Source organism: Lissotriton vulgaris, chromosome 6 (assembly GCF_964263255.1).
Source record: "Lissotriton vulgaris chromosome 6, aLisVul1.2, whole genome shotgun sequence".
In the NCBI taxonomy this organism is placed as follows: Eukaryota; Metazoa; Chordata; class Amphibia; order Caudata; family Salamandridae; genus Lissotriton; species Lissotriton vulgaris.
The window spans coordinates 1278840780-1278867905 of record NC_141694.1 but is presented as its reverse complement, the minus strand read 5'-3'; the positions used below and the strand labels follow the sequence as shown (position 1 = coordinate 1278867905).

At 41.7% G+C, this 27126-nt stretch overlaps 1 protein-coding gene across 2 annotated transcripts in view; it reads right to left on the bottom strand.

Annotated features, from left to right (window-relative positions):
- Window positions 1-27126, bottom strand: part of MAP3K5 (mitogen-activated protein kinase kinase kinase 5) — a 1016304-nt gene that overhangs the window by 786982 nt on the left and 202196 nt on the right. For both annotated transcript variants that reach the window (XM_086927404.1, XM_086927403.1), the window contains exon 2: window positions 87-226. In XM_086927404.1, coding sequence (XP_086783530.1) covers window positions 87-226 — 140 coding nt within the window. The remainder of the gene's footprint in view (window positions 1-86; window positions 227-27126) is intronic.

Here is a 27126-nt window from a genome sequence, read left to right as displayed (position 1 = left end):
AACAATATGATATGAAATACCATTAGAGACTGAACACCCTTAGAACCAAGTGGTGCAAAATGTCAAACAACAACGATTGTGCTCACCTTGAGGGACTGCAGCGATTCGGAATTGGTGTCACAGTAGAGGATGATGTTGTTAGCACGGCTGAAGCTTTCCCTCACCCCTAGGTGATAAAAGAGGGACGGCTGTCTGAAAGCATCACTCATCTCCACCACGGCAATATCTGCAGGACGACAGTAGGAAAAACGCTCAGAACTAGATACAGGTAGCACAAAGATGCTGTTTCATCAAAATGCATAATCAGGGCAAAACAGCCTAAAGATTTGACTACAACAGCTAGTGGTAAGAATAGATAGATAGATAGATAGATAGATAGATAGATAGATAGATAGATAGATAGATAGATAGATAGATAGATAGATAGATAGATAGATAATTTTTTTTCTTGTCAGTGAAAATAAATGTGGCACAATTACTTGTGTTATTTAAAGCAACTGCGCGTCATGGCACCTATCCACGCTCAATGGTAAAAAAATGCTCTTTCCCTTGCTCCCTGGGGTAGTTTGTGGTATACTGCATGGTCCCGAGTGGGACTGGTGCACAGCTGAGTGGAACCACTGACCGATCTACGTATTAAGACTGTCCCTTGATGAAAAAATGATTACCTCAATTTAATTACAATGACTATATTTTCTCAAGAAGGTGGATTTCGCCAACAACACTTCGAAAAAATGTAATCAATCTAGGACAACGTTACCGCTGCAAGGCCTCTTCATGAATCCTGGACACTCGCAAATATGGGAAATGCCCTTTGAGGCTAGCCCTCACCATGGCCACGTCCCACACCTAGGGTGGGTTTGAACATCACACATAAGAGGACAAGACATCAGCGGCATGGCCTCCCATCCTTAGACACAGTAGCGGGAAAGATCTAATGTGCAAAAGACCAATGTTAAGGAAACAGTACAAATGCTTTAATAAGCCTTGGTCATTCTCTCTGCAAGTCACGCTACTGCATAACCTGGAAACACGCAACACAACACTGCGTAGATTTCTCAAGGATGTGAGCAATAATGTTATCAATTGAGAGCCCTACATACGGTGAGCAGCGGTTGAAGAGAGCTTTAAAAAAATTGAATTTTGGCTGAAGTTTTGGCCGTCCTTTTGGCCTTTTCCCAAGACCCAGATATTCTGTAAACAACATACAAACAAACTGAGAAAATGTCAGATGTTCCACTTCCTCATCAGCCTGACTGACTCAGTCAAAACAAAAACAATGTTCATGTGGGAAAAGGGATTATTAACGTTCCCTTGACTGCTGTGTGTCATCTCGTGGGTCAAGCTGAAAGCATCATCACCGGCTCTCCTACAGCTGGAGTTTCAATTGTGCTTTGTGATAAACCTGATAGTGAGGGGCATGGGTTTCTTTCAGAAGATAATAGTTGTATTAAACCAGCTATGTAAATTGCGTCCACCAAATCTCAGACAGAAACCAACAGGTAAAATCTCCTAGCAACAACATCTTTCAGGATGAATTGTTTATCTCTGTAAATCCATGACCTCGAATGGCCTCAGAATAACTTGAGAAGTTTAAAAAGACTAGCAAAGCAGCACACTTGACCACACACTCCCCAACAGGGACTCCAACCAGGAAGTTCAGCACAGGTGACTGGTGGTAGGAACAGCAAGCACAGCTGTGGATGATTCACTAAGAGAAGGATGATGGGACCTCACCGGGGAAAAAGTGATGTACCACCACCTAGCAGAGGTTAGCTTCGGCTGGTAAACTTTGAAGACAAATTCGATTAATAAAGCATGCAGACACCATTCCTGATTGATCTCGTTTATGTCCTCATTAGATAGTGGCCATCACTTTGTTAAAATAACACGACAAATAATGTAAGGTCTGATCATCATAAACAATCAAGAGCATGTTCATTTTTTTTAAGATAACATTTCTAAACTATTTTTAAATCGACTTCAAATACTTCTTTTTCAGGAGGGTTGGCTATGACCACCCAACAGAATGATTCAGATAGTTGAACACTTGTGCCAATATATGCATTTATCTGCACGTGTTAAGTTTAAATCCCTGCACGGCCAACTCAGACTTTGTTATATCCTGCCTCTGTATTAATGTTACTCCAATCTTAACTAGTGTAAGTGTTCCGAGTGGCATGTTGGTGTGATGAAGATGATTGTGCCTGTGTGATGAGGTGTGACAGTTGAAGAGGGGCTGAGGAGCAGGCAGGCTGCTCCTGGTGGGGCTGCTTTACATGGATGCTGAACAAAAAAGGAGGGAGAAGGAGGTTAAACCAAACCAGGTCGTCCTCCAGTCTGTGTACGAAATACAGGAACCCTGTGTCAAGGGTCCAGAGACCTGGTAGGTATTTGTATGGTCACTGCTTATTAAGTCAGTGTGTACCAAAAATGTGTAAAAAAGAAAAATTTCTTTTTAGAGTCCCCTCACTCACCGGGGTTGCCCCACGGTGACATGCTTCATCATTGGGGCCATCCCAGTTCTCTACGAAAAGGGGCGTGCTGCGACAAGGCGACTACGCAGGAGCACTGGTTTTGTGAGATGACTATGTGTGGTGCATGTGTAATGATGATGGAGTGGGTGTGGAATTAAAAATACCGTGCTAGTGGGCCTCAACAATTTATTTCGCTCCTAGTGTGGTATAAAAAATTAAAAAGGGGTAACACTGTTATCTAACTTTTATTGAGTTAGATCAGTGTCAAAGGTCAACATGTTTCAAGCTCCCCCAAGCTTTTCTTCAGGACCATACAGGGTCCAGCCCTGTATTGCCACTCCTGTTTCTCAAATGAAAAAGTATTGCTAAAAATACTTATTTACAATGAACGCTGTTGTCAATAAACATGCGTGTTGTTATACATACGTTTTGTATTTCACTTCGATTTCTGTAAAATAGAATAACAGTTGTTATTTGATGGACACCCCTTCCAAGAAGGGGTACAACTCACATGCATCTCATTCTAACTAGGGCGTGAGTGTGCCCTTGACATCATAATGATGCGTGCTGGTTTTCAAACCGGTGTAGAGAAATAAATCACTGTGAATAAAGTGGTTTAGTGGTTTCACACATAAAACACAGAGACTAAATGTGACTATCGACAAAACACACAACATATACACACGAAATAATATGGCAGATGGTTATATTTACATAAATGAGTATATAATTACACCCCATGGTCTTAGGCAAGGGCAGGAACGCCTCGTGGAAACATTGCTGAAAAGGATTATCAAAGTTTAAAGTTAGAAGGCTCTATTCCTGATTGCCATTCGGAATTGCCGGTTTTCTTGCAATCTTTCGCAACCCATACACTTACTTCCTATCGGCAGACCCGCTCGGTACTACCTGGTGTCTCCTCGCCGGACCGCATACTGATCTAAACACGGGCTTGCGGTGTATTTAAAACGCGCATGCTTCCGGGTTGCCGGGAGACTAGAGCGCTCACTTTGGGCGGCCATCTTGATGGGATGTAATCGCGCTTAGCGCGAATGTTACCCAAAAATCGGGAAATATACCGAATAACGCTGGGTTGAGGGATCAGAAATAATTTACAGTGATACTGTTGACTAGGGCATTCTAATACACTAATTTAGAACACAGGTATTTTTCTCGGTTAGATGAAGTTTATTTGACAAAGGGCTAGGTTTTATTCATAAAAAACGGGTTTTATTTACATTTGGAAGATAGGTAGGTTAGTAACTATCTTCTCAGGGAAGTCTGTGCCTGATCTTTTGATTTTTATGAAAAGGTATTTTAGGTGATGGGTTATGTTATTAGGTGGATGAAGTTTCTTATGGGAAGTATTACCATGATATTACAGCAGGTGTGGTTCATACCATCCCAAGTGAATTCATTAAGGAAAAGGAGGGGGGTCTATGGGCGGAAGGCTCCCCATGGGATTTCATCATTAAGTCCCTGGGTGTCAGTATGTAGGCGAAACACCCATCTTTGTTCTTTTTCGTGGAGGACTCGTTCCTGATTGTCTTTGTTCTTCACTGTTTCTATGACCACCCAGGTTAAATCATTTGGGGTGTGGTTGTGTTCAATGAAGTGGGTGGTCATTCTTGTTGTAGCTCGCTTGCACCTGATGTTGCTTCTGTGCTCTACTATGCGAGTACTGACCTTCCTAGTGGTCATTCCTACATAGTGAAGGTTGCATGTGCAGGTTATTAAGTATACAACCCCACTGGTATTGCAATTTGAAAAACCCTTCAGTTCCCATTTCGTAGTGTTGTTAAAAATTACGTTCTTGGTTGGGGAAGTCAAATGACAAACACTACAATTGTTGCATGGAAAATGCCCATCAGGTAGTGGTTGGGATCTCACTGTTTGGGTTATGGGTGTTGGACGGGTATGCACCAAATAATCCTTCAGATTTTTACCCCGCCTATGACTGAACATGGGAGTGGGTATGTGAAGGCCACCGCTGTTAAGTATTGGCCAATGTTTTCTGATTATTTTTGACACACTATCAGAAACTTGATTGTATGTGGTGATACAAATCGGTTTTTTGTCCTCAGGTTGCGTTCTCTCTTTTGGTTCCAGTAGTGAATTCCCATTCACTTTCAGTAAGAAATCTGACTACCTAACCCAAGCGGAAGACTTAAGCAACAAACTGAGATACAGAAAATACCCAGATAAACTAATCAAAGAGGCAAAAAAACGGGCAGCTAACAACAATAGGGAAGCACTACTGGAACCAAAAGAGAGAACGCAACCTGAGGACAAAAAAACGATTTGTATCACCACATACAATCAAGTTTCTGATAGTGTGTCAAAAATAATCAGAAAACATTGGCCAATACTTAACAGCGGTGGCCTTCACATACCCACTCCCATGTTCAGTCATAGGCGGGGTAAAAATCTGAAGGATTATTTGGTGCATACCCGTCCAACACCCATAACCCAAACAGTGAGATCCCAACCACTACCTGATGGGCATTTTCCATGCAACAATTGTAGTGTTTGTCATTTGACTTCCCCAACCAAGAACGTAATTTTTAACAACACTACGAAATGGGAACTGAAGGGTTTTTCAAATTGCAATACCAGTGGGGTTGTATACTTAATAACCTGCACATGCAACCTTCACTATGTAGGAATGACCACTAGGAAGGTCAGTACTCGCATAGTAGAGCACAGAAGCAACATCAGGTGCAAGCGAGCTACAACAAGAATGACCACCCACTTCATTGAACACAACCACACCCCAAATGATTTAACCTGGGTGGTCATAGAAACAGTGAAGAACAAAGACAATCAGGAACGAGCCCTCCACGAAAAAGAACAAAGATGGGTGTTTCGCCTACATACTGACACCCAGGGACTTAATGATGAAATCCCATGGGGAGCCTTCCGCCCATAGACCCCCCTCCTTTTCCTTAATGAATTCACTTGGGATGGTATGAACCACACCTGCTGTAATATCATGGTAATACTTCCCATAAGAAACTTCATCCACCTAATAACATAACCCATCACCTAAAATACCTTTTCATAAAAATCAAAAGATCAGGCACAGACTTCCCTGAGAAGATAGTTACTAACCTACCTATCTTCCAAATGTAAATAAAACCCGTTTTTTATGAATAAAACCTAGCCCTTTGTCAAATAAACTTCATCTAACCGAGAAAAATACCTGTGTTCTAAATTAGTGTATTAGAATGCCCTAGTCAACAGTATCACTGTAAATTATTTCTGATCCCTCAACCCAGCGTTATTCGGTATATTTCCCGATTTTTGGGTAACATTCGCGCTAAGCGCGATTACATCCCATCAAGATGGCCGCCCAAAGTGAGCGCTCTAGTCTCCCGGCAACCCGGAAGCATGCGCGTTTTAAATACACCGCAAGCCCGTGTTTAGATCAGTATGCGGTCCGGCGAGGAGACACCAGGTAGTACCGAGCGGGTCTGCCGATAGGAAGTAAGTGTATGGGTTGCGAAAGATTGCAAGAAAACCGGCAATTCCGAATGGCAATCAGGAATAGAGCCTTCTAACTTTAAACTTTGATAATCCTTTTCAGCAATGTTTCCACGAGGCGTTCCTGCCCTTGCCTAAGACCATGGGGTGTAATTATATACTCATTTATGTAAATATAACCATCTGCCATATTATTTCGTGTGTATATGTTGTGTGTTTTGTCGATAGTCACATTTAGTCTCTGTGTTTTATGTGTGAAACCACTAAACCACTTTATTCACAGTGATTTATTTCTCTACACCGGTTTGAAAACCAGCACGCATCATTATGATGTCAAGGGCACACTCACGCCCTAGTTAGAATGAGATGCATGTGAGTTGTACCCCTTCTTGGAAGGGGTGTCCATCAAATAACAACTGTTATTCTATTTTACAGAAATCGAAGTGAAATACAAAACGTATGTATAACAACACGCATGTTTATTGACAACAGCGTTCATTGTAAATAAGTATTTTTAGCAATACTTTTTCATTTGAGAAACAGGAGTGGCAATACAGGGCTGGACCCTGTATGGTCCTGAAGAAAAGCTTGGGGGAGCTTGAAACATGTTGACCTTTGACACTGATCTAACTCAATAAAAGTTAGATAACAGTGTTACCCCTTTTTAATTTTTTATACCACACTAGGAGCGAAATAAATTGTTGAGGCCCACTAGCACGGTATTTTTAATTCCACACCCACTCCATCATCATTACACATGCACCACACATAGTCATCTCACAAAACCAGTGCTCCTGCGTAGTCGCCTTGTCGCAGCACGCCCCTTTTCGTAGAGAACTGGGATGGCCCCAATGATGAAGCATGTCACCGTGGGGCAACCCCGGTGAGTGAGGGGACTCTAAAAAGAAATTTTTCTTTTTTACACATTTTTGGTACACACTGACTTAATAAGCAGTGACCATACAAATACCTACCAGGTCTCTGGACCCTTGATACAGGGTTCCTGTATTTCGTATTTCTTACATGGATGCTGACCTGTAACCAAGACTTAATAAACAGTCCTTAAAGATACTCCTCAGGTACTTGTCATACATCACAACAAACTTCCTTCATATTCAGGATGGCAATCTGAGTAGCATTAAATTGAGCAGTAGTAAGATTTGTGTTTTAAGACAGTTTGCTATGCATAAAAGATATCAAAAAGCAAACTGTATCTTCAGTCGTAAAATTTGAATGACTAAATAATTTACTTACCTACAAATAATACAGTCATACTGGACTGGCCCCTAACAATGTTATCACCTTTAAAACTATAGGTATAAATATGAATAGATTCAGAAAACAGATAATGGGGACCAGACATTAAAAAAATAAAAAGATTAAAAAAAATAAAAAATCACATCAAATTAGCAAATCACTTACCGTACACATCCTTAACTCCTTAACCGCGGCACAAATTCTGCTGCGGTGCGGGAGTTCTAAAGAGTGGGCGGGCCCGCGTCAGTCAACGGACATGCGGAGCACTACCGAGGTGGTGCTCGCGCCGGCCGTTGGCCGACGCGCGCACGCAACGGGTTAAACACCAACTGTATAGCTTCATGTTTCCCTACATTCTTTCTTCTTAGGCCCTGCGTTCTCTCAGATATACCAAATCAACTAAACAACTAAACAACCTTCAAGTATGTAAATCTTTGTTTTTCAAATTTTGATCATCTGTTTCATCGCACCCACAAAACAATACAAACGTTTTTGACAGAACTCCAAAGTCAAGTTATCTGGAAGATTAGTGGTGAATTAGTATAGTTAGAAATTACAATAATTTGAGCAGTGTGTTGGGGTAAAACGAGGGAGAGGAAAGTGTTGCTATGGGTAACTGATAGAGAGAAGAGGAGGTGAGGCGTGGGGAAGAAAAGGTAGATTTTAAAAGAAGGGCGAGTTGGAGAGAAGAAAAAAGGAGGAAGAGAAAAATCTGGAGATTAGTAAAGAGTACAGAGACAAGAGATTAGTAGACCTGAAAAGGAGAGAGGTGCGGAAGGAAAGAGGACACAGAAGGTGGAAAGAGATGCAATTTAGAGAGAGAGGGAGAAACAAAGAAAGAAACAGGAAGAGGGAAGAGGGACAACAGACCGTAGAGAAGAAGAAAAGAAATGTGTTGGAGAGCAGGGCACGATGTAGTGAGACAAGAAAAAATGGTGCTGGGGAGAAAAGAGAAAGCTTAACAAGCGAAAGTGACGATACAGAACAGATAGCACCCTGTGCGCCCCTGCTCGCTCCCGCAAGCTGCAGGCGCCACATGCACGAGTGAAGGTCTGGAGTGATTGCAAGAGGCCCTCTCCTGGAGCAGCACATGCACGCTGCACTAGGTGAGACCTAAAAAACAAGTTATTTGAATGAAACCCCTTCAGGCACAAAAGAAGAATGGTGTATTTGGAGTAGGGTTTACTGTTGCTACTGTCCCAAATAGCCAATCACAAACCAATAATAAGTAAGGTGGCACCTGTACGATCCTTAGAGCATCAGTTTAAACCCACTATTCTGCATAAACCAGATTGCTTGTTGAGCTTTGGACTGCACACACACAACAGAGACATTACATGCAAACTCGCAATAAAGTTATTTCTAGAACAAACAACACAGTAATGGCAGCAAAACGTAGGAAAGAAAGAAGTTCTTTATTTTTCTTTAGACCACTTTTTCACTTATTCTTTTTACTTAATTTTGCAGGGTGATGATTCATATAGTGGTTTAGATACAGCAAGAATTAAAAGACTAATTCTTAAGCAAACCCTCATACCTGCTATCACTGCTCTATTTGAAACTGGGATTAACAAAAGCTACAAATAAAATACAATTAAGGAAAGCACTACACCATACAGCATTGGATTAACTGCAACAGTACCTATGTGCTCTACCCCATTTTAGAATTTTGATTGCACAGCACTTTCGCCGTGCTTACAAAATCTCTTGTAATGAAAATTTCCTTTCTTCCTGTCGGTCAGTCTCTCCTCCTGCCCCGGGCTTCCAGCTCAGCTTGACGTCTTCTTTCCTGCTGCGGAGCTTGGATCAGTTACTGCTTCTGGCGACCAGTGTCCTTCCACTGCCAACACAATTATAAATGTACTTTTTTTTAATCATTTTTCCTTTTCAATGTCCGCATTCCATTCTTTGCTTGCCTATCCCTCCAACTACCTCACTCTCATTGCTAGATGCCTACCTCCTACTTCCATCATAGCTTGTTTCGTCTGGAAGGACTTGGAGTGCTTTACATGAGCACCAGTTACATTACACAAGTATACATTCATTTTTGGGAGGTACAGAGAGATTACGTGATTTTCACAGCATCAGCACTCCCTTCTTTGCTTGCCGTACCTCCTACCACCTGACTCCCATCCTTACTTTAAGCCATGCTTCCAAACAGCTCAACTGCTGTGTAACATGTAGGAAACATTGATAAAGCCAATCGATTTCACAAAGGCAAAACCTACTGGCTCTGCAGCCAATGTACCTTTGGGGTAACACTTACTGTCTTAAATGCAGAATCCAGGAACATTAACATAATATCAACAAACAGGAACCAGGCAAACCCCACAGGCAGCATAACAACAAATACCTCAGCTTCTGCAAGATAAGATATCCTGAACAAGGCCGCAAATGTTCTTCTCCAACCCGATATATACATTTTGCATATCACTTTATTCTTCTCCAGCTTCCTCTTCCCTTGCTAGCATCTTGCACCATTACCGACCAGCACACCTGACAACGTGAAGCAACAACGGTATATATACGTTCTACGCATAATGGCTCTGTACATACAGGCTGAGTTTTATTTCTTCAACTCCCTCGTCACCCACCCCACCTTAACCTAAATTTTCTCACTCTTCCCATCCTCCTGGTAGGTGCAACCTCCATATCCATACTCGCTTCATAGTTTGGTCAAGACATAACATGCTCCTCACGCCACACTGGACTCTTCTACTGGGCTTCATGCCCCATTATACCGCTCCACATGTTCCATATTGACCACAGATCCGTCAATAGCTTTATACTTGCCCATGTGTGAAGTACTACACTTTACTCCACAAAAGGTATAATGACAGGCTTTGCTTTCTACCCAGTAATCTCCTTTATGCCCTCAGTTCTTTAGAGCTAATGTACATATGTATAGGTTAAGTATTAATAACATGACTAGAATGTCATGCTTTCAAAATGCCCTTAATCAACATGCTACATGGAGGGAAATGTGTTGGTTGAAAATTTCAACCTTACGTAAAACCCTTGCTGTATCTAAACTGCTTTAGGAATCATTACTATGTCAAATAAAGTACAAGTAAGAAAAGAAAAAAAAGAAAAAAACTAAAAAAATAATAAAGAAATTATTTTCCTATTTGCTGCCATTTTTTGCTATAAATGCCTTTTTAGTTTTCTGGCATGTTTGAAGTGTACAATTTAAAGCTCATTAAGGAAACAACATACGTATTAGCAGGAAGTACCAGGCTACTTGAGTAAAACACGGTCAGGTTTATCACCACCCAGGGGCATGCCAGTTTGGTTTCCTCTTTGGCCACTAGCAAAGATTGTAAACAAGCTTGGCAAAGTTAATAGATCAGCAGTTGGCTGCCAGATTTTTGCTTTGTTCTTTTCTTTTGTAAGATTGTATTGTTTGAGAGGCTGTATGGCCCTAACGAATATAAAATAAAAATCAATGGCTAAAAACAAAAATATTTTTGGTCTCAAAAGCCCTGCATTGCCATAGTAGTCTCTTGCAGTGAAATGAACTACTTTGTGTGAGGATGTGCTCCCTGTGAAACAGCAGAAGGACTTCACTCACAGTGAAGTTAGCCAATGTTATAGTGGGTTTGTCTGCTTCGGATTGTCACTGTTCACTCAGTTCTTTTCCGCTCATAGCGCTTTGATGCTTTCTGGTCTAATGCGCTTTAAAAATGCTACACATACAAATGGCTCGAGTGGCCCAACCCACTCTACATGCAAATATGCTATGAGTAAAGTAATGATGTTTTTCGCTCAATTGAAATAGAATGCGTATCTGAAAAGTATAACAATATTTCTGAAGGTTGTTATAGGATAGCAAAATTGTACCGGAAATGAAGACCTCTATAATATTTAAAAAGGCAGAATAAAGTTGAATTATACGATTTACACCGGGGTCGTTATTTTTTTGTATTGTACTACCTGCCCGGGACTGTCCTCAGGGAGAACTAGACTTAGTGCAAAGTGGTGGCTTATTCTAGCCAAGTCGTGTATTATAACAAGGACCATCCCTATATGCCCACAAAGACCAGAATACTTATACCAAACACAACAAAAGTCAAATGAGACTCATTGAGAGGATTACACCTATTGAATGAACCAATGTTGATTAGAGGAATCTCCTAACCAAGGTCAGAGGACCGAGGAGGGCCCCAAACACATGGGCCTCATTACGATGTTGGTTGGAAATCATTCTGACCGAATCGGTCTCGGAATGGTTTCCAACCGAATCCGATTCAGGGAGTCCGACTGACTGATTACGATGCTTCCAAACACTGTTCTGTTGGACTCCCATTGACTTCAAGGGGAGCCTGTGTTTCGACCGAATTCACAGACTCCCATTGAAGAAAGGGGTGGGTGGGTAAAATCATGCACCTTGTGGCAGGCAACCGATGGTGCCTGCCACACTGTGCATGGTTGTAAAAGGGGTCCCATGGGTACCCCCATGGGCCCCATTCGGAAGGCTCCGGGTGAAGGGGGCCTGCTATGTGCCCCCAAAATTGGATTCCAAAAGCTGATCCGTGTCGGAAAAAACGATTTGTAAAGGCTGGCCGAATCAGACATCGTAATATGTCGGTCAGACATGGTCTGTAGACCTGTATGAGTTGGCTCCGAACTACTCTGTAGCTCCTAATGCCGTTTGGAACGGAGTCAGAACGTCCTATCTCTTTCTGACTATAGTAATCAATTGGTCGGAAGGCTTTTTGAATCGGTCGGAAAACGGGTTCCGAATGGGATTCGGCTGACCCGGATGCCATTCGGAGCCTTTCCGACCGACATCGTAATCAGCCCCATAGAAGGCACTCAATAGCTGTGAAACATCTGCATGGCTTTGAGGAGGATATCAGAAAAGTGCAGCACATATATGAGTAAACAGACCAGTCTGATATCTGGGGAGAATGGAAAAACTGTGTTGGGGTTTTCTGTGCTCTAGCGAAAGACAGTTAAGACTAGAGGCCTATGCTTGATTCTAATTCTAATGGTCTCCAGCCAAAGAGGCAACTGAAGTGCCCATCCAATTTCACCCTACTATTCCTGCTTTGGAGAGTCTAGAACTGAGGGAAACCTCTGGAATGGAGTGAAAAACACAGATCATCATGTTAAAGCTAACATGCTGTTTTTGGTGGGGTACATTGGTGGGCATCAACAAATTTATAAACCAAATCTACATCCACAACATCACCGGCTAGCACTATTATCACGGAAAAGTCAAGAACAACTAAATTAATTTCATTTACTACAACGAACATCCAGCAGCACATGGCAGACCTGGATCTCATAAAGCAGGTGCCACATGTGGCGTGCCTCCAGAGCAACATTTCAATATTTGTTCCTAATAATGTTATAGACTCTGGATTTGTAAACTGTGATAGAAGCAAGAAAGGACATGCAGCATTTGGTACGGGCATGTAAAGGTCCAATAATATAATTATTAGGCTAAAAGGGTATTGTTGGGAATGGCATATTGCATGAAACAATGCTGAATTAAAATAATGTGACTACAGAGATGAATGTACATGAGATCTGTGTGTTTTTGTAGATAATGCCCAAAGTAAGACAAGATATCTTGAACTTCATCCGTATTAAATGCTTCGCACCTGGAATTAGGCTCTTTAAAGGCTCATCACAAAAGGAGATTACATATTGATAAATGTGGGTGGGGGGTGAGGAAATACTGGCAAATATTTGATCCTACCAAAAAACTAGCAATGAACTTGAAGGATGTCTGGAAAATGTTTTAATAAACCCTCGAGCAGAAAGTCTCCAAAACAGATAAAAAATAGCAGATAGTTAGACAACAGCTGCATCATTTCTACATGTAATAAATTCTGTGAGGTACAACCAACTGTCAACTTTCCCTAAGTAATTTACAGCAAATAGCATACATGTATTGCACTTTTAGCTTATACTTATTGAAGCAGCATTGTGACTAGTTGTAAGTGATAACCATTTGAAGTGCAATGTATACTAACGGGTTTGTAGAGTTCAGAATGATCTTAATAAAAGTATAGAGGCTCATATTTACAAACCTGTGCTGGATGTTATAAGTGATCATTACATTAGGGATATTCATGCTTCAGAAATATCTGCACTAGGAGTAGGGGCTAAATGTTTAATGCTAGTGACTGGAGATGAGTAAATGTCACCAAAATGTATTAGATTAATTATAACATTTAGTAATGTTTACAATAATCACAGACTTAATAACAATTTCTACATATAGCTAAAATAAAAATTAAATGATATACACAAATTAAATAAATCCACACTTATGAGGACAGCAAGGTCCACGAATCTAACCTACAGCTATAAAACTCATCAATAGAATATATCATATGATTAATAAGCCTCTTCAAATAATTATAAACCCATCTATTAACATTTAATGCCAGAATAGCAGGGAGAGAGGTCAGTGCTCAAATGTCCACCTTTAATTACAGCGATTTTATGGTTAGACTCTGCTTAAGTACAATTTCGACCATACTTTTGTACTGAGGAGGCCTTAGCCACCGTTCATGAGCTTCGTATGATTCTGAACTAGCAAGATAAGTTACATTCATCTTTTTTTTTGTATCTCTGAGGCCTTTGCTCCTGTGCCCAATGCAACACTTTCAGACATGCTGCATGGGACTGAGATCTGAGGGAGGGCACCGAGTTGGATTTCCCACTCCTTACTAAACAGGATATGGGAATCCACAAGGCTCCAAACGGATCCCGTTTCTAAACAATTTTGGGGAGTGTCTCAGGACTCGTTGCTAAGCTCCATATTGTTCAAGCTATGTGTGGCTCCATTACTCAGGCTTATAAGATCCTTCAGTATGTCTCGCATAAGTTAAGATGATGACAACCTGCATTTACTAAGGTTAGATCGGAATAGATCATAGCAGTTTTAAAGAAATTCGTAACTGGATGAGTTACAACTGTTTGAAACTAAGCGCATACAAAACAGAGGTGGTGTTACACAACCTTCAACAGACTTCATCTTGCTTACACCCTATTCATGCAGCTTCAAAGGTAAGTAGAGAAATATGTTAAACGCAAAATTGCATACTAGATAAGGAAACTGTGGTAGAATGTTCAGATGTGATGGAGTCGTTACAAGGAGAGATATTTATAATATATTTAATCACTAAATGATTCAGTCATCAATATTGAATGCTACCGCTGCCCTGTGCAGGGTCAGTTGTAAGATTTATCCCACATCTTCAGCATCCGTAGGTGGAAAAACTGACACCAATATGAATTAAAAATAACGCTACCACCCATTCATTGTCCCAGAAAACGAATCATTATTATTAGACAGAGACATGGATCCCCATTGGACAAGCGAGCAGAATTAAAGACTTTTAATGCTAATGCTCAGAAATATGAGTCCAAACTGGAATAGCAAAAGCTTTGCACTAAACAATCCTATGTGTATGCCGTTCAGGTCGTTAGGGTTCTTGCAATTTTAACACCAAATATACAACTGGCATAAAAATATTTCCTAGTTTAATTTCTTATTATACCAAACATAACCATACAAAATATTGCATTTCTGATCCAATGGTCATCAAATTAAAAATAAATGGTATACCTTAATTTAATAAGTGTATCTAAGATAGCGGTCTATTCAACTGAAAGAAAAGTAGTTAACTCCAATAATAGGGAGAACAGTCATCTTAATCATATAGCATTCTAGTTTAGGTCACAACAGAGGCACCAATAAAACAATGTTTAATATATCAGCAAAGGAACTAACTTAAATTTTAGAGGAGGTAATAAAAAATGTTGTTTATGTGCAGCTAGAACAGTTCTCAACATGAACCTGTTTGACGTTGCCCCATTTAAGAAGGATGGTATGTAATATAGTTAGCTTTTAAAAAGTTGATTACATTAAAGTTGATTCGCAATTGTTGGGGTAATAATGTCTCGTAATTCAGTATTACCCATGACAATTCCAAAAATATTACATTTTATAAATCTTTATTGTTACATTCTTTCTATACCCTAAGAACCCTTAGTCCCCCTTCTGCTTCCTATCCCTGAACACTAAAAACTATGAACCCCACTTTTTGCAACCCTTCTCTGAACTTGCTAACCTTCTTGAACCGGAAAAAGTCCCTAACTCCCTTTTAACACTAACAAACCATGAACACTACGAACCCTAACCCGGCCAAATTGAGTAAACGTTTTACAGTGTGAGGGGTGGACGGGGCCTCAAATTAGGTGAGGTCATTAGGATATTGGTTCCTCCCCAGGTGATCGTGTGATGGAAGTTGATATCATGTGACACGGTGGCATGTGTGTGAGTTGGAAGATCTGCAACACCTTACTACCCTTTAACGATATCCTTCCACTGAAGAAAAAAAAAACTTACTTCTCCACCACTCCCTTCCCTGCCTCACTGTAAATGCTCCTCTATACTTTAGTAGAAGGATGCACACCCTTACCCCTGCTCCCAATACACTTTGCCATATACGGCACAACACTTTTCAATTTTTTGAACCAACAACTGTTTTCTGTGCTATATTTTCAGAAGCCAACATTTGTAACCCAATCTTTTTGCAGTCACCTTTTTCCATTACTGTTTTTTTTTTATTGCAACCTTGGGAAGCACCTCTCAGAGCACAGAAATGTGTATTACTTACCGGCTCCGGCGTCAACTCAGCTCAGCACCATGTGACTCTGGGCAATAGCCCTCTTAATTTCCACGACGGCCCACAGCACCTTGAGACCAGTAAGGGTGAGTCGTTCGCGCTTTACAAATACGGATTCACATATATATGGTGTCCCATATATTGCATTGGTATTGACCCCTATAAAGATCGTACGAACTTAAAGTTGTGCAAGCTGTGTAATACTCTTAAGTTCACTGCTTTATAGCTGATCGGTTAGGTCGAATTGTATGTCATGTGTGCTGCTTTGTTCTCAGCAAAGTGGAACAGAAAATGAGAATAACACCGATTAAGCTTCTTATGTGTATAAAAAAATGACTATTCTGTTGTTGGGCATTAGTTTGGTCAGTATCCTTGTTACTTCAGAGGCCGCCATTGAGCCAGATAAGAACCATCAGAAACGCCGCTGAAGTACAAGCGCCTGTAAGGAGGATACTGACCAAACTAATACCCAACAACAGACAGTGAGAAACCACTTAAGACATCATCTTGTCTCAGAGCACCTGTGTAACCGCTGCCCCATGAGGATCATCAGGCTAGACTTACTGCCAAATTGAATCAAGAATAAGTAACGGTGTTAGATAATTAGACGGCCGCTGACAAAGACCCAAGTCCTATGCCTAGAAAGGGCCTTTCCACAACCACACTTTGGCTGAGATCGTAAAAACAGTTTACCTGTTTTGATACCCCTACTATTCTTCGATGTAAATGTTATTCTTAAGACAAGGTCCTGAAGAAGGTGGCTGCAAATACATTTTACTCACCAAAAAAGTTGACCTGATCTATTGGATCCCCAGGTGGCAACGCAACCATGGACATTAAATGAAATGTTCCTTCCATAAGTTGAACAGTGTATGCCTTTTAAACTAGGTGAAGTACGTGTGTGAGGTATGAAATGTGTGAGCATGGTAAGTTAGGTTGTGATGGCTTGTGAGTTAGCTGTGGTGTGAGGCTGACCATAGTATAGGGGTTTCTTTAAACAAATAGGTGTTATTATGTACATTATTATGAACTATTGAATCGCGGTTAAACAGACAACATTTTCTTTTGTATAATAAACAAAAAAAGACATGTTTGTGTATTTTGAAAATGATTTTTACTCCCGTAAAAAATAGAAAAAATAATTTAACAAATAATAAACAGTAAGTATATGAATACATCATTCTTGTAACTGATGTATTGATATAGCAAAGGGATTGCCCAGGAGCTTATCTAACCGCTACTAAAGAAATACAGGTCAAGTGCTCTTGGAGCATTTAGTTAAGTTTTCTGTTTTTCCCCTTCTCCCAGACCTACATTTCATTTTTAGGGGGTTCCTTCTGTATATTACACATAATTATAAAAGACTCACACTGACCCGCTCTGGGGGTCAAAGGGTGTGTGATGTCACTGCGTCTACAATGCAGAGATTTCATTTGAAAGTTGAGAGAAAAGCATGGTACAGAGCAAAGGTCTTTCTATACTAGGCCGAAACAAATTGAATATAAAAACAGGTAATATGTAAAATCATCTATTACCTCGTATAATAAGTCCCCCATAGAATGGCTACCCAATGGTCCAACTGTACCCAATGTGCTTGTTCAAAGAGAGGTGCAAGATAAGTTAAAATGGGGACCCTTCAGCCCTAGAGGTAACCAGGGGGTTCAAATCTACGGAGATAGAGAGTGATACACATGAGAACTCATCATAGGGCCATTACGGCGTCTGCTCTTCAGGGCACGCTCATCTTTGTGACCCTCCCTGACTACTAAGATGGAGGAAATGGTGCTACTGCACTAAGCAAAAACATGGTTATACTTTAGCTGTAATAGAAATTCTTGTTTACTTCCATGACGTCAGAAATCCCAAAATGCAAACTATCTCATTCCAAAAGGCTGGGTCTATCAGATTTGGCCACGTAGACGTGGAACGACAACACCCACCTGGGCTGGTACCACACACCCTTTTAATAGGAAGTGATACCAGCACATCGTAAAAGCTGAAATATAAAATAAAGAGCGTGGGCAGTACAGAGCACTATTCATTCGGTATAATATTAGCGGCATTTCAACATCATACATTGACATCACCTAACATTCGTTTGAAAAGCTTACTCAGAAGCATTTTCAAACGAAATAAGCTTTATGACGACAATTGGCGCGCACGCCAACGCACATTTTCTGCAGTTATGTAGCGCAAACTCGAACCGACGTTATTGTAGCGCTTTCAATGGGCACCAGTTACATTATACAAGGACACACCAACACATTTTTTAAAGCCTGGGAAGATTAAGTGATTTTGGCCAGAATCCCAGGATGTTGAGCTGACGCCGAGACTCAAAAACTAGTTCCAAAGTCCACAACTATGGCCGGGGCGTCACATCATAACATTGCTAGAACCGTTGCTAGAATCATAACATAAATGTACCTGAAAAATACAGCAATTTACTGCAAACATGTTTTTCACTGCATGAAGTATGGCGTGTCAGGCCAAGGAATGTCGTTTGTTTTCATAGCAGCTGCGGAGAGTCTGGAAGTAGGAGTTCTTGGAAACCAAAACATTCTTTGCAAGAACTTCGAGTTAGCCACTGCTCGCCAAGTCTGACAGTGTTGCATTGTACAACCACTCACTGGGGCACAGCAGGGGCCAAACATCAAGCACCGCTAACAGAGACAACATTCAGTGTAATAAGCCAGTGTAAGAAGCCACTGTATGAAGTAAAAATATTCTCATGTACATACCAGAGATGCAGGTTTTGAAACACGCCCCATGCATATGTCCAAGAAGGCACTAGAGGCAGGGTCAGATTGGCACATGGGGCAATCAGACAGTACCCGATGGGCTGATCTCATAGCTATACTAACTATACTAATTCAACACTAATTCTTTAATGGGTTACCGAGTAGCATGCTACTCGCCAAAAACGCACTTCAACACCCTATTGGGGGTAACAAGCGCTATATAAATGCAAACCTTTTGTCCCTCTTCTATCGCTCCGCTATCCTTCACAATTCTAATATAGACTAATACCCACCACTCAAATTACTTACATATTTCACTACACTAATTCACCACTAATCCTTTATGGGTTCCAGAGTAGCGTGCTAGTCGCCAAAAAAAGTGCTTCAACACACCAGAAGGGGTAACAAGCGCTATATAAATCCAAACCTTTTATCCCTCTTCTATCCCTCCGCTATTTTCTAAACCCAAATAACTGACTAATACCCACCACTTTAATTACTTTCATATTTCACTATACTAATTGACCACTAATCCTTAATGGGTTCCGGAGTAGCATGCTACACGCCGAAAAAGAGCTTAGACAACCAGTCAGGGGTAGTAAGCCCTATATAAATGCATTTACAATAAAATACAATGGGATATATGCCAAGAGACCTGATTCAGTCCAGAGACTTCTGATTTTTTAAATAATTTTTTAATTTATTTTGGCTGTCTCCTGCCTAAAGTTATCTCTTTTTCAATGGAATTTAATGGGGAAATACATTCCCTGATTATTATTATTTTGTTTTAAATCACCCACTTTTCTTTTCTAAAATGTTGGCATGCATGTCTTAGATCAGTGTGTGAGGGCCCGTTTTTGGCAGTTCGCAAGTCTGTTTTATGGCCAGGTGGGCAATTTTTACTGTTGATTTCCTCGATAATACCACAAACGTTGCCTACAGCAAACACGAATGCATGCAGTCTCACATATCTTTCAAAATACCCATACAACGTGTTTAACAAGATCAAAATTGGTCTGATTAGCAAATGTGGGCCACTTTTTTAAAGTCTGGTGTGCTAATTGGGGCTACTGTTATTCTTGTTCCTGGCCCAACTTTGTTGTCTCAGTCCAAGCCTGCAGAGGTTATTGTACATGGCTAATTTTGCAAAGGTTATTTTACTACATCCCACTATTATGAACTCTGTATGGAGGTTTGGAAAGAGTGGTAAAACATAATCCCTCCACTTATTTAAAATCTCCATACTAACAGCTACTTACATGAACTATTGCGGGTCACAGAAAGCACTTAGTTGTATAATATTCTTTCAGGCCAAAAGGGAGTAAAACTTCACTCAAGTTTCCCCACACCTCAACAGAATATATGCCACAGTGAAACAGGTGTTTTCTCATTTATGAAAAAACACGGATCTGAACCAGCACACATTCGAACGCTTCGGTTCAGTCAGATAGCATTGGCCTTTAAAGGTTTTGCTTTGTAGGTGCCACAAGATTACCAAGGAAACAAATACATGTAAGACGGCCTTGGAAAAAATTAAAAATGTTTCGATTCTCATTGGTCCAAGCATTGTGGTTGTCCAGCTAGGGGAATGGACGTTGCAGCTTGTGTTCATCCGCATCCTGATTAACACTGACCACATCACTTCTACAAGAGGATGGGATTTGTATTCTTGCCCTTCTTGCCAAGAGAGAGTACTGTGCAATACATTTTCATACATTGTGCACATTCAAAAAATATGTTATTTTCATTCCAGCCATGCCTTGTGTGCTCTGCACTCTTCTTAAAGTAATATGGTTAAATAAACATGGTTTTACTGATATACGTAAAAGTAGCACACTATGATAATGTTATTTGGGTGTGTGCACACCACCCTGGTACTATGTGGGCTACCACCTCTTTGGCCAATGAGAAATCTGGAGGCAAGTGGGGAAGTTGCAGTCCCACTTCTATAGTCACGTTGTGGACAGGAAACGTGGATTCCACCATGAGAGCCCTCGAACCAGTCCAATGCAAATCCTTCTCTTAGCATATCTCTTCCGCATAGAAAAACGTCTCTATTTCATGTTAAGGATTCCATAGGGGCGAGTGATGAGGTGTATTAGAAACTGGAGCACCCAAAACATGAGCACAATCATGCATCAGAGACCTTGCGCCTGACAGCGATCAGCTTTTGAAGATATCACCTCCAGTAGAGACCAAGGGGAAGGCCCCGATTCCCGGTCTTCGCCTCGCCGTGCTCACCAACAAACCACATGCTAGTGCTTAGGATACAATGAGCAGACTTTTGAAAAAAAGTTAACTGTTGCTTACCTAACGCAACCTTAGCTCAATCTGACCAATATGTTATTGTCTGATACTAAACCCAAAGCTCATAATGCCGTCAATGCACTTCTGTATTGCTATCCCTCCAATTCCGCCACAGTTTATATCATGAAATTTATTCTACTGGCCACACAGTCACCTACACGCATTCAACAAGTAGTCATGCTACCAGTGAACGTATATAATCCTGGTACACATACCTCTGAAAGAGGTCATCTCAGGGTTCAGACACATCATAGTAGCTGAAATTTAAACATGTGAGGCCAATAGGCATTTAATTCTTCAAGGCCAGTCCTGAACCACATATCAGAATAAAAAGTATGCTGCCACCAGCGCATCATGAATATGTCCCAGGACACTGACAATAGTCCCTTATTCCTTGGAAGGCACACTTGGTTTGCCCCTCGAGGCTTCTGAGCCACACTCTGGGTCTCTAAACTCTTCAGTCAGACGACAATTCAACACATGCGCATTACTGTTACGTATGCTGGTCACACAAAAATGATTTTCATCAGGGACTGGATGAACCACAACCATCTCAAGCTGAACCCGGACAAAACCGAGTTGGTTCTCACAGGTGGTTCTTCCAGTCCCTGGAACTCTCTCTTCTGGCCCTCTTCCTTTGGTCCTTCCCCCACTCCTTCCTCCACAGTTAAAACCCTGGGCGTCAAAATGAACAACCAACTCACTTTACACTCACAAATTAGTTCTGTTGTTTCTTCCTGTTTCCTCACTCTCCGAACCATTCGCACCGTTTCCCGTTTTTTTTCCCCCCAGGCACTCAAACTGATGTCCGCGCTGGTGATTTCGCGGCTGGATTATGCCAATGCCCTATACAACGGCATCCCAGCATACAGCCTGCGGAAGCTCCAGTTGGTTCAGAACCAAGCGGCTCGATTGGTGTATGGTCTTCCGCGTTTTCATCACTCAATACCCCTCCTTAAGGAGCTTCATTGGCTTCCTATCAAGGAACGCTCCCTTTTTAAAACCGGCTGTATGGTTTTTCAGGCTCGCCAGGGCACTGCCCCCGCTTTCATTTCTTCACTGATCAACGAATACGTTCCTGTCAGAGAAATCCGTTCATCCTCTAAATCCCTCCTGCAAATCCCACGTTTCAAACGTAAAAAGTGGGGAGGAGCCAAATTTTCAACTCTGGCCCCTACCTTTTTGAACTCCCTCCCCGACCATATACGATCTGCTTCACACTATTCCTCCTTTCGCAAAGAGCTAAAAAACTTTTTATTTAAACAAGCCTTTTCCTTATAACTTGTCCCTGCTATTTCTCGGCGTCAGGCTTCCACTGTCCTGAGTTGCTGGACCTATTTCTATAGCCCCAAGAAACCGTAGGGTGAACGCTGCGCTTTACAAATGTTTTAAATTCAAATTCAAATTCAAAAAATAATTCAAGTTATCAATGGAAACTAAAGTTGAGTTGCTCTGGGCAGAGCTGCACATCTGTGAAACCATGCTAGGGACATTCCCATTTCATCAGTGATGCTGCTTTGCCCCTGACCCAATTTATGCTGCAGAGAAATCTCAAGGACCCTCCTCGGTTCCACCATGTGGTCAGAGCAAGTCAGAGATGTGGCTCAGTAACAGAGTCGATTCAGGAACCTTTGACTGCATTTAAATCCGTAAAATGGTTCCCAAGATATTAGCATACGACACCTTAGTCATATCTCAAGGACTAGCCTGTCTCCAGCTGTGTAATTTCCAGTCTCCCATCCAGTGGGGACCCTGGAACTTGAAAATTCCAACAAAACCAGTGGTTCATATGTTCTAGTGATGTGAAGTATTTGTTCCCAAGGCTGGGACTCCGGAGTAAGCACAAGAAAGCTATCCGTAGTCTCTCACTGTACCATTCTGGGGTAATGGACTTCTGTGTGTTCTGTCCATGCTCCGAGCAACAGACACTGGAGGCGGTGCCACTTCAATGAGCTTTCTGTGTGCCAGCTTTGGGTGACTAATGCAAAAAGAACAGTTGATGGACAGAAAGCAGAGCAATGTCATACATTCACCCCAGTACAGAGATCTGGGCCTAAATGCATCGTTTTGTTGCTCCCCATGCCATTCCAGTTTGAACCCAGCCATACGCAATTCAGTCTTGCCTCTGCACCCAATGGGAACTGTTCAGCCCGAACTGCCAGGCCAGGTCCTCCCTGGACTGGAAACAACCAACTTAGGACCAGTTTAGGGTTTCACCCCTAATCAACCAGGATAGCTTCACTCCAGTGGCACAGAGAGCACGGGATCATATCTGGGCATACTCGTCCCATTTGGGTTGACAAAGGTAAAAACAACAATTGGCGGATAGAATGCAGAACAATGTCATACATTCACCATAGTACATCATCTGTGTGTGTTACTTTCCCACCCTAAATGTGAGAGGAATGCCCAGACATGGGTCCCAAGGTCACCGTGCCACTGGATTCAAGCAAACCTGGCTGATGATGGGTGATGCCCCTAAACTGGTCCTAAGATGCTGGTTTCCGATCCAGGGAGGGTCCTGGCTTGGCAGTTCGGGCTGGTCTATTCCCATGAGGCACAGGGTCAAGACTGATTTGTATATGGCTGGGTCCAACCTGGGGTGGCATGGTGAGGAAAAGAACTATGGATTTAACTTAGATCTCATGACTGAGGATGAGTTTTTGATTTGCTCTGCATTCTGTCAATCATCTGTGTGTCTTTTGCTTTAGGTGATTCTTATGCCCTTTTGAGTTGAGCTCACACTAACCTACATTCTTTCAACTTTATACTTATTGACACATGGCCTGCAGTTCAGAACTAATTTCCAGACTATCTGCATTCACATTGTCTACCCCAATTATTAGAACACAAAAAAATAAGAAATTGTGTAATCATGTTCTTTTTTCACTCATGTCTTACAGTACCGACCATCCACCAGTGCAGATCCTGATATACCACCTGAGGATCTACACCTGATCTGAGAGGCTCATCAGGCCCAGCAGACATAAGTCTCTCAGAACTGGGACCCCTGTTTGAGTCAAAAACAGTGGAATCATCTCAAGAATATCCATGATTTTCTGAGGAGAAGGAAAAGCGTTCCCTTTAAGGCATATCTTATGGTCACAGTCCACCTTTCTGGTCACAACACCGGGCTGTCCAATCTAAGTTATTTTGTTTAAAGTTATTTTGTTTAAAGTTTATGTCCGGAGCAGGCACAGATGGAGGGAGACACGGCAAAAAGATCTACTGGGATGGACTTTGTTAATATCATCGCATATTGTATTGTCATAGCTGTCAAAGCATGTGTTTTTTTGGGACCTGCATTAGTGGAATTAAAAAGCCCTCAAGTGTCTAGCTTTCGGCCGATCTCTTCAATTATTCCATGCCTAGTCGGTGATGAATGGTTTATTGCAGTGGACTGAAAAAGTACTAAGTGAGGGGCTTGACCCGTAGCAGTTTAGTCTTAAATGAGTGCGAGAGTTTCAAGATGTATAAGGGAATTATAATGCAGTCTGTATGAACTACAATTGACTGCCAACAGCGGAGTGTTCTGGAATTACTATTAGCGTGGGGCCAGGATAGGTATTTAGTGTACTGTAATTGCATTTATATAGCATTTACTACTACTGTGGAGGGATTGAAGTGCTTTATGCCAGGCAGCACGCTGCTCCGGAACCAAAGATTAATGTTTTTTTCCCCAGTGGCTACTGTTTCATTATTGGGATTAGCCTTGTGCTCTTAAGTAAATCATTCCATGCATTTACTGCAGTTTCTAAACATTAGATTACATTAATAAGAGTTAGGTGTGATCTGTAGTGGGAGGGGCAGGGCTATGTGGATTCAAGCAAATGATTGGCGGCACTAATTTTAAAAGAGAATTCATGATGTTTGAAATGAGGAGTGGCTACTTTTCAGAAATACAATAATGGGGATTAAGGAGAACATGCATTCAACTTGTGGGCAGGGCTGAGAGAGAGGAAACTTGAAGAGGACTGAAAATAAGGGGGTGTTAATTTGGGGGAAAAAATGGGACAACAATTGGTAATTTAAGCTAAGCCAGGGTCAATTTTCATGGGAATACAGAGGAAGCATGGTATTTGACAATGTAAAATCCGAAAAAGAAACATTATCTGCGTGTAAAATAGGGTGTTATATCAGGTACTTTTGATAAGCACTAGAATCTAGCAAACTGTCTATCCCCTAAAAGTCTACGGTCAGACCATCACTTTAGCAAGAACAGCCGAAAGGCTGGAAGCATAACATAATGCCTATACACATTTTTAGAGAAATATTGAGAGATTTAGGCTGCGATCAAAGGCAGCAGTAACCTCACGATCATAACATGAGAAAGTGTATGGGGTAAAAAATGCAATCATTTAAAAGGAGATTCTGCATATGCAGCAGCAGGCGTCTTCTGTTGTTCACCCATAAATATCGGCTCACATATTCATTAAAAAAGGGAAGGAGGGTCCATTTTGGATGTTCCTGATTGTGGCACAGCATATGATGGGGGTGAGGAATCCTTCCAAGACAGCAGAAGTGTACTGCCTGGATTCCTGTAACTGGAGAGAGCAGACCCACACAATGAAGTTAGAAAGCCTTGGACAGAGCTATGTTTTGCAATTACATGCACAGTGTTAGCAAGGGGTGCTGATTACTTCTTCTTTAACACTGCTGTTTGGTAGATAGAAGGGTAGGACTGTAGTTTCTGTTGGGTGAGGACGTTTCTAAACCAGACTTGCACTGTGTCTGTCCATAATGCTGCATCAGAAAGGTTAATGAAAGCCAGGAGCAGAGATCTCACACTTCATTGTGCTCATATTGTGGGTATTCCAGGTTAGGGCCAGCCCCAGTGCTACTTGCTGTGAGAAGCATCACTGCACAAAGGCAGGGAGCCTGATAATGAATCAAACCAAACTTGTTCTGCAGCATGAGACATTGGATGCATTCTCTTTGGTGACATTTTAATTTCTTCATCTCCCAACCTGGGGACTGAAGCATCAGCTTCAAGGCATACAGTTTAAGTTCCTGTTAAAAGAAGCAATCTTTATACTTTATCTCAGTATAGTTTTTTGAATGGCTGGCTGCTTTAGTAAGAGTATCACTCCATGAGAAGTCTGTGCAATGTACAGCATTTAAAAAAGAACCGGAATCCAATGAAGTTGGAGACAAAACACATGAGAATGCAAGAAATATGAGTCACTGAGCGTAGCGCGTGCAATGCATATCCGTGGACCCCCTAAAGTGCCACATGCGTCCATAAAACTGCTACTGGGCGTCCACTGTTCCACATAATCAAATCCACGAATCAAATAACCCTTCTGGAAGGTATCTGCCAAACGTCCACTTGCATACACACATGCGTCCTCCCAATCAAAACACTCCTGTAGCCCTTCTCAAAGCCTAAAATAAGTGCCCACAAACACTCCCGGAAGCCACCTGCAATTACCAGCGGGCCACTTGTCTGAAAGCTCCTGACTGGGTGTGGAGAGTTGGGCTCCCCATCCATTTACTTTGCAGGGCGGGGGGCTCAAGTTTCGGTGCACAACCAATAGCAGCTGGAAGGAAAGGAGGGTGGAGAGGCAGGGGGGAAAAATACAAAAAAATATATAAACGCCGTTTCATCATCTTGCTTCAACATTCTTCGCATGCTCAAAAAAACATTTCGCTGGATCCCCACGGAAACTAGAAAAACGGTCACCCACGCACTGGTTACGAGCCGACTGGACTACGGAAACACACTATACGCCGGTACCACCGCAAAACTCCAGAAAAAACTGCAACACATCCAGAACGCTTCAGCCAGGCTCATACTAGACATCCCGCGTAAAGGACACATCTCTGGTCACCTGAAAAACCTCCACTGGCTCCCCGTAAATAAGAGGATTACCTTCCGCCTCCTAACCCACGCACACAAAGCACTTTACGAACTTGGACCCGAATGCCTCAACACACGACTGTACTTCTACACCCCCTCTCGTCAGCTACGATCCTCCAACCAAGCCCTTGCCACTGTTCCTCGCATCAACAAAACCACCATGGAAGGTAGATCCTTCTCCTACCTGGCAGCTAAAACCTGGAACTCACTTCCCACTCACCTTCGCCTTACTCAGAACCACCTAGCATTCAGAAAACAACTTAAAACTTGGATATTCGACAAGTAATTCCCCACCCTTCCTCTAGCGCCTTGAGACCCTATGGGTATGTAGCGCGCTATATAAATCTCTTGAC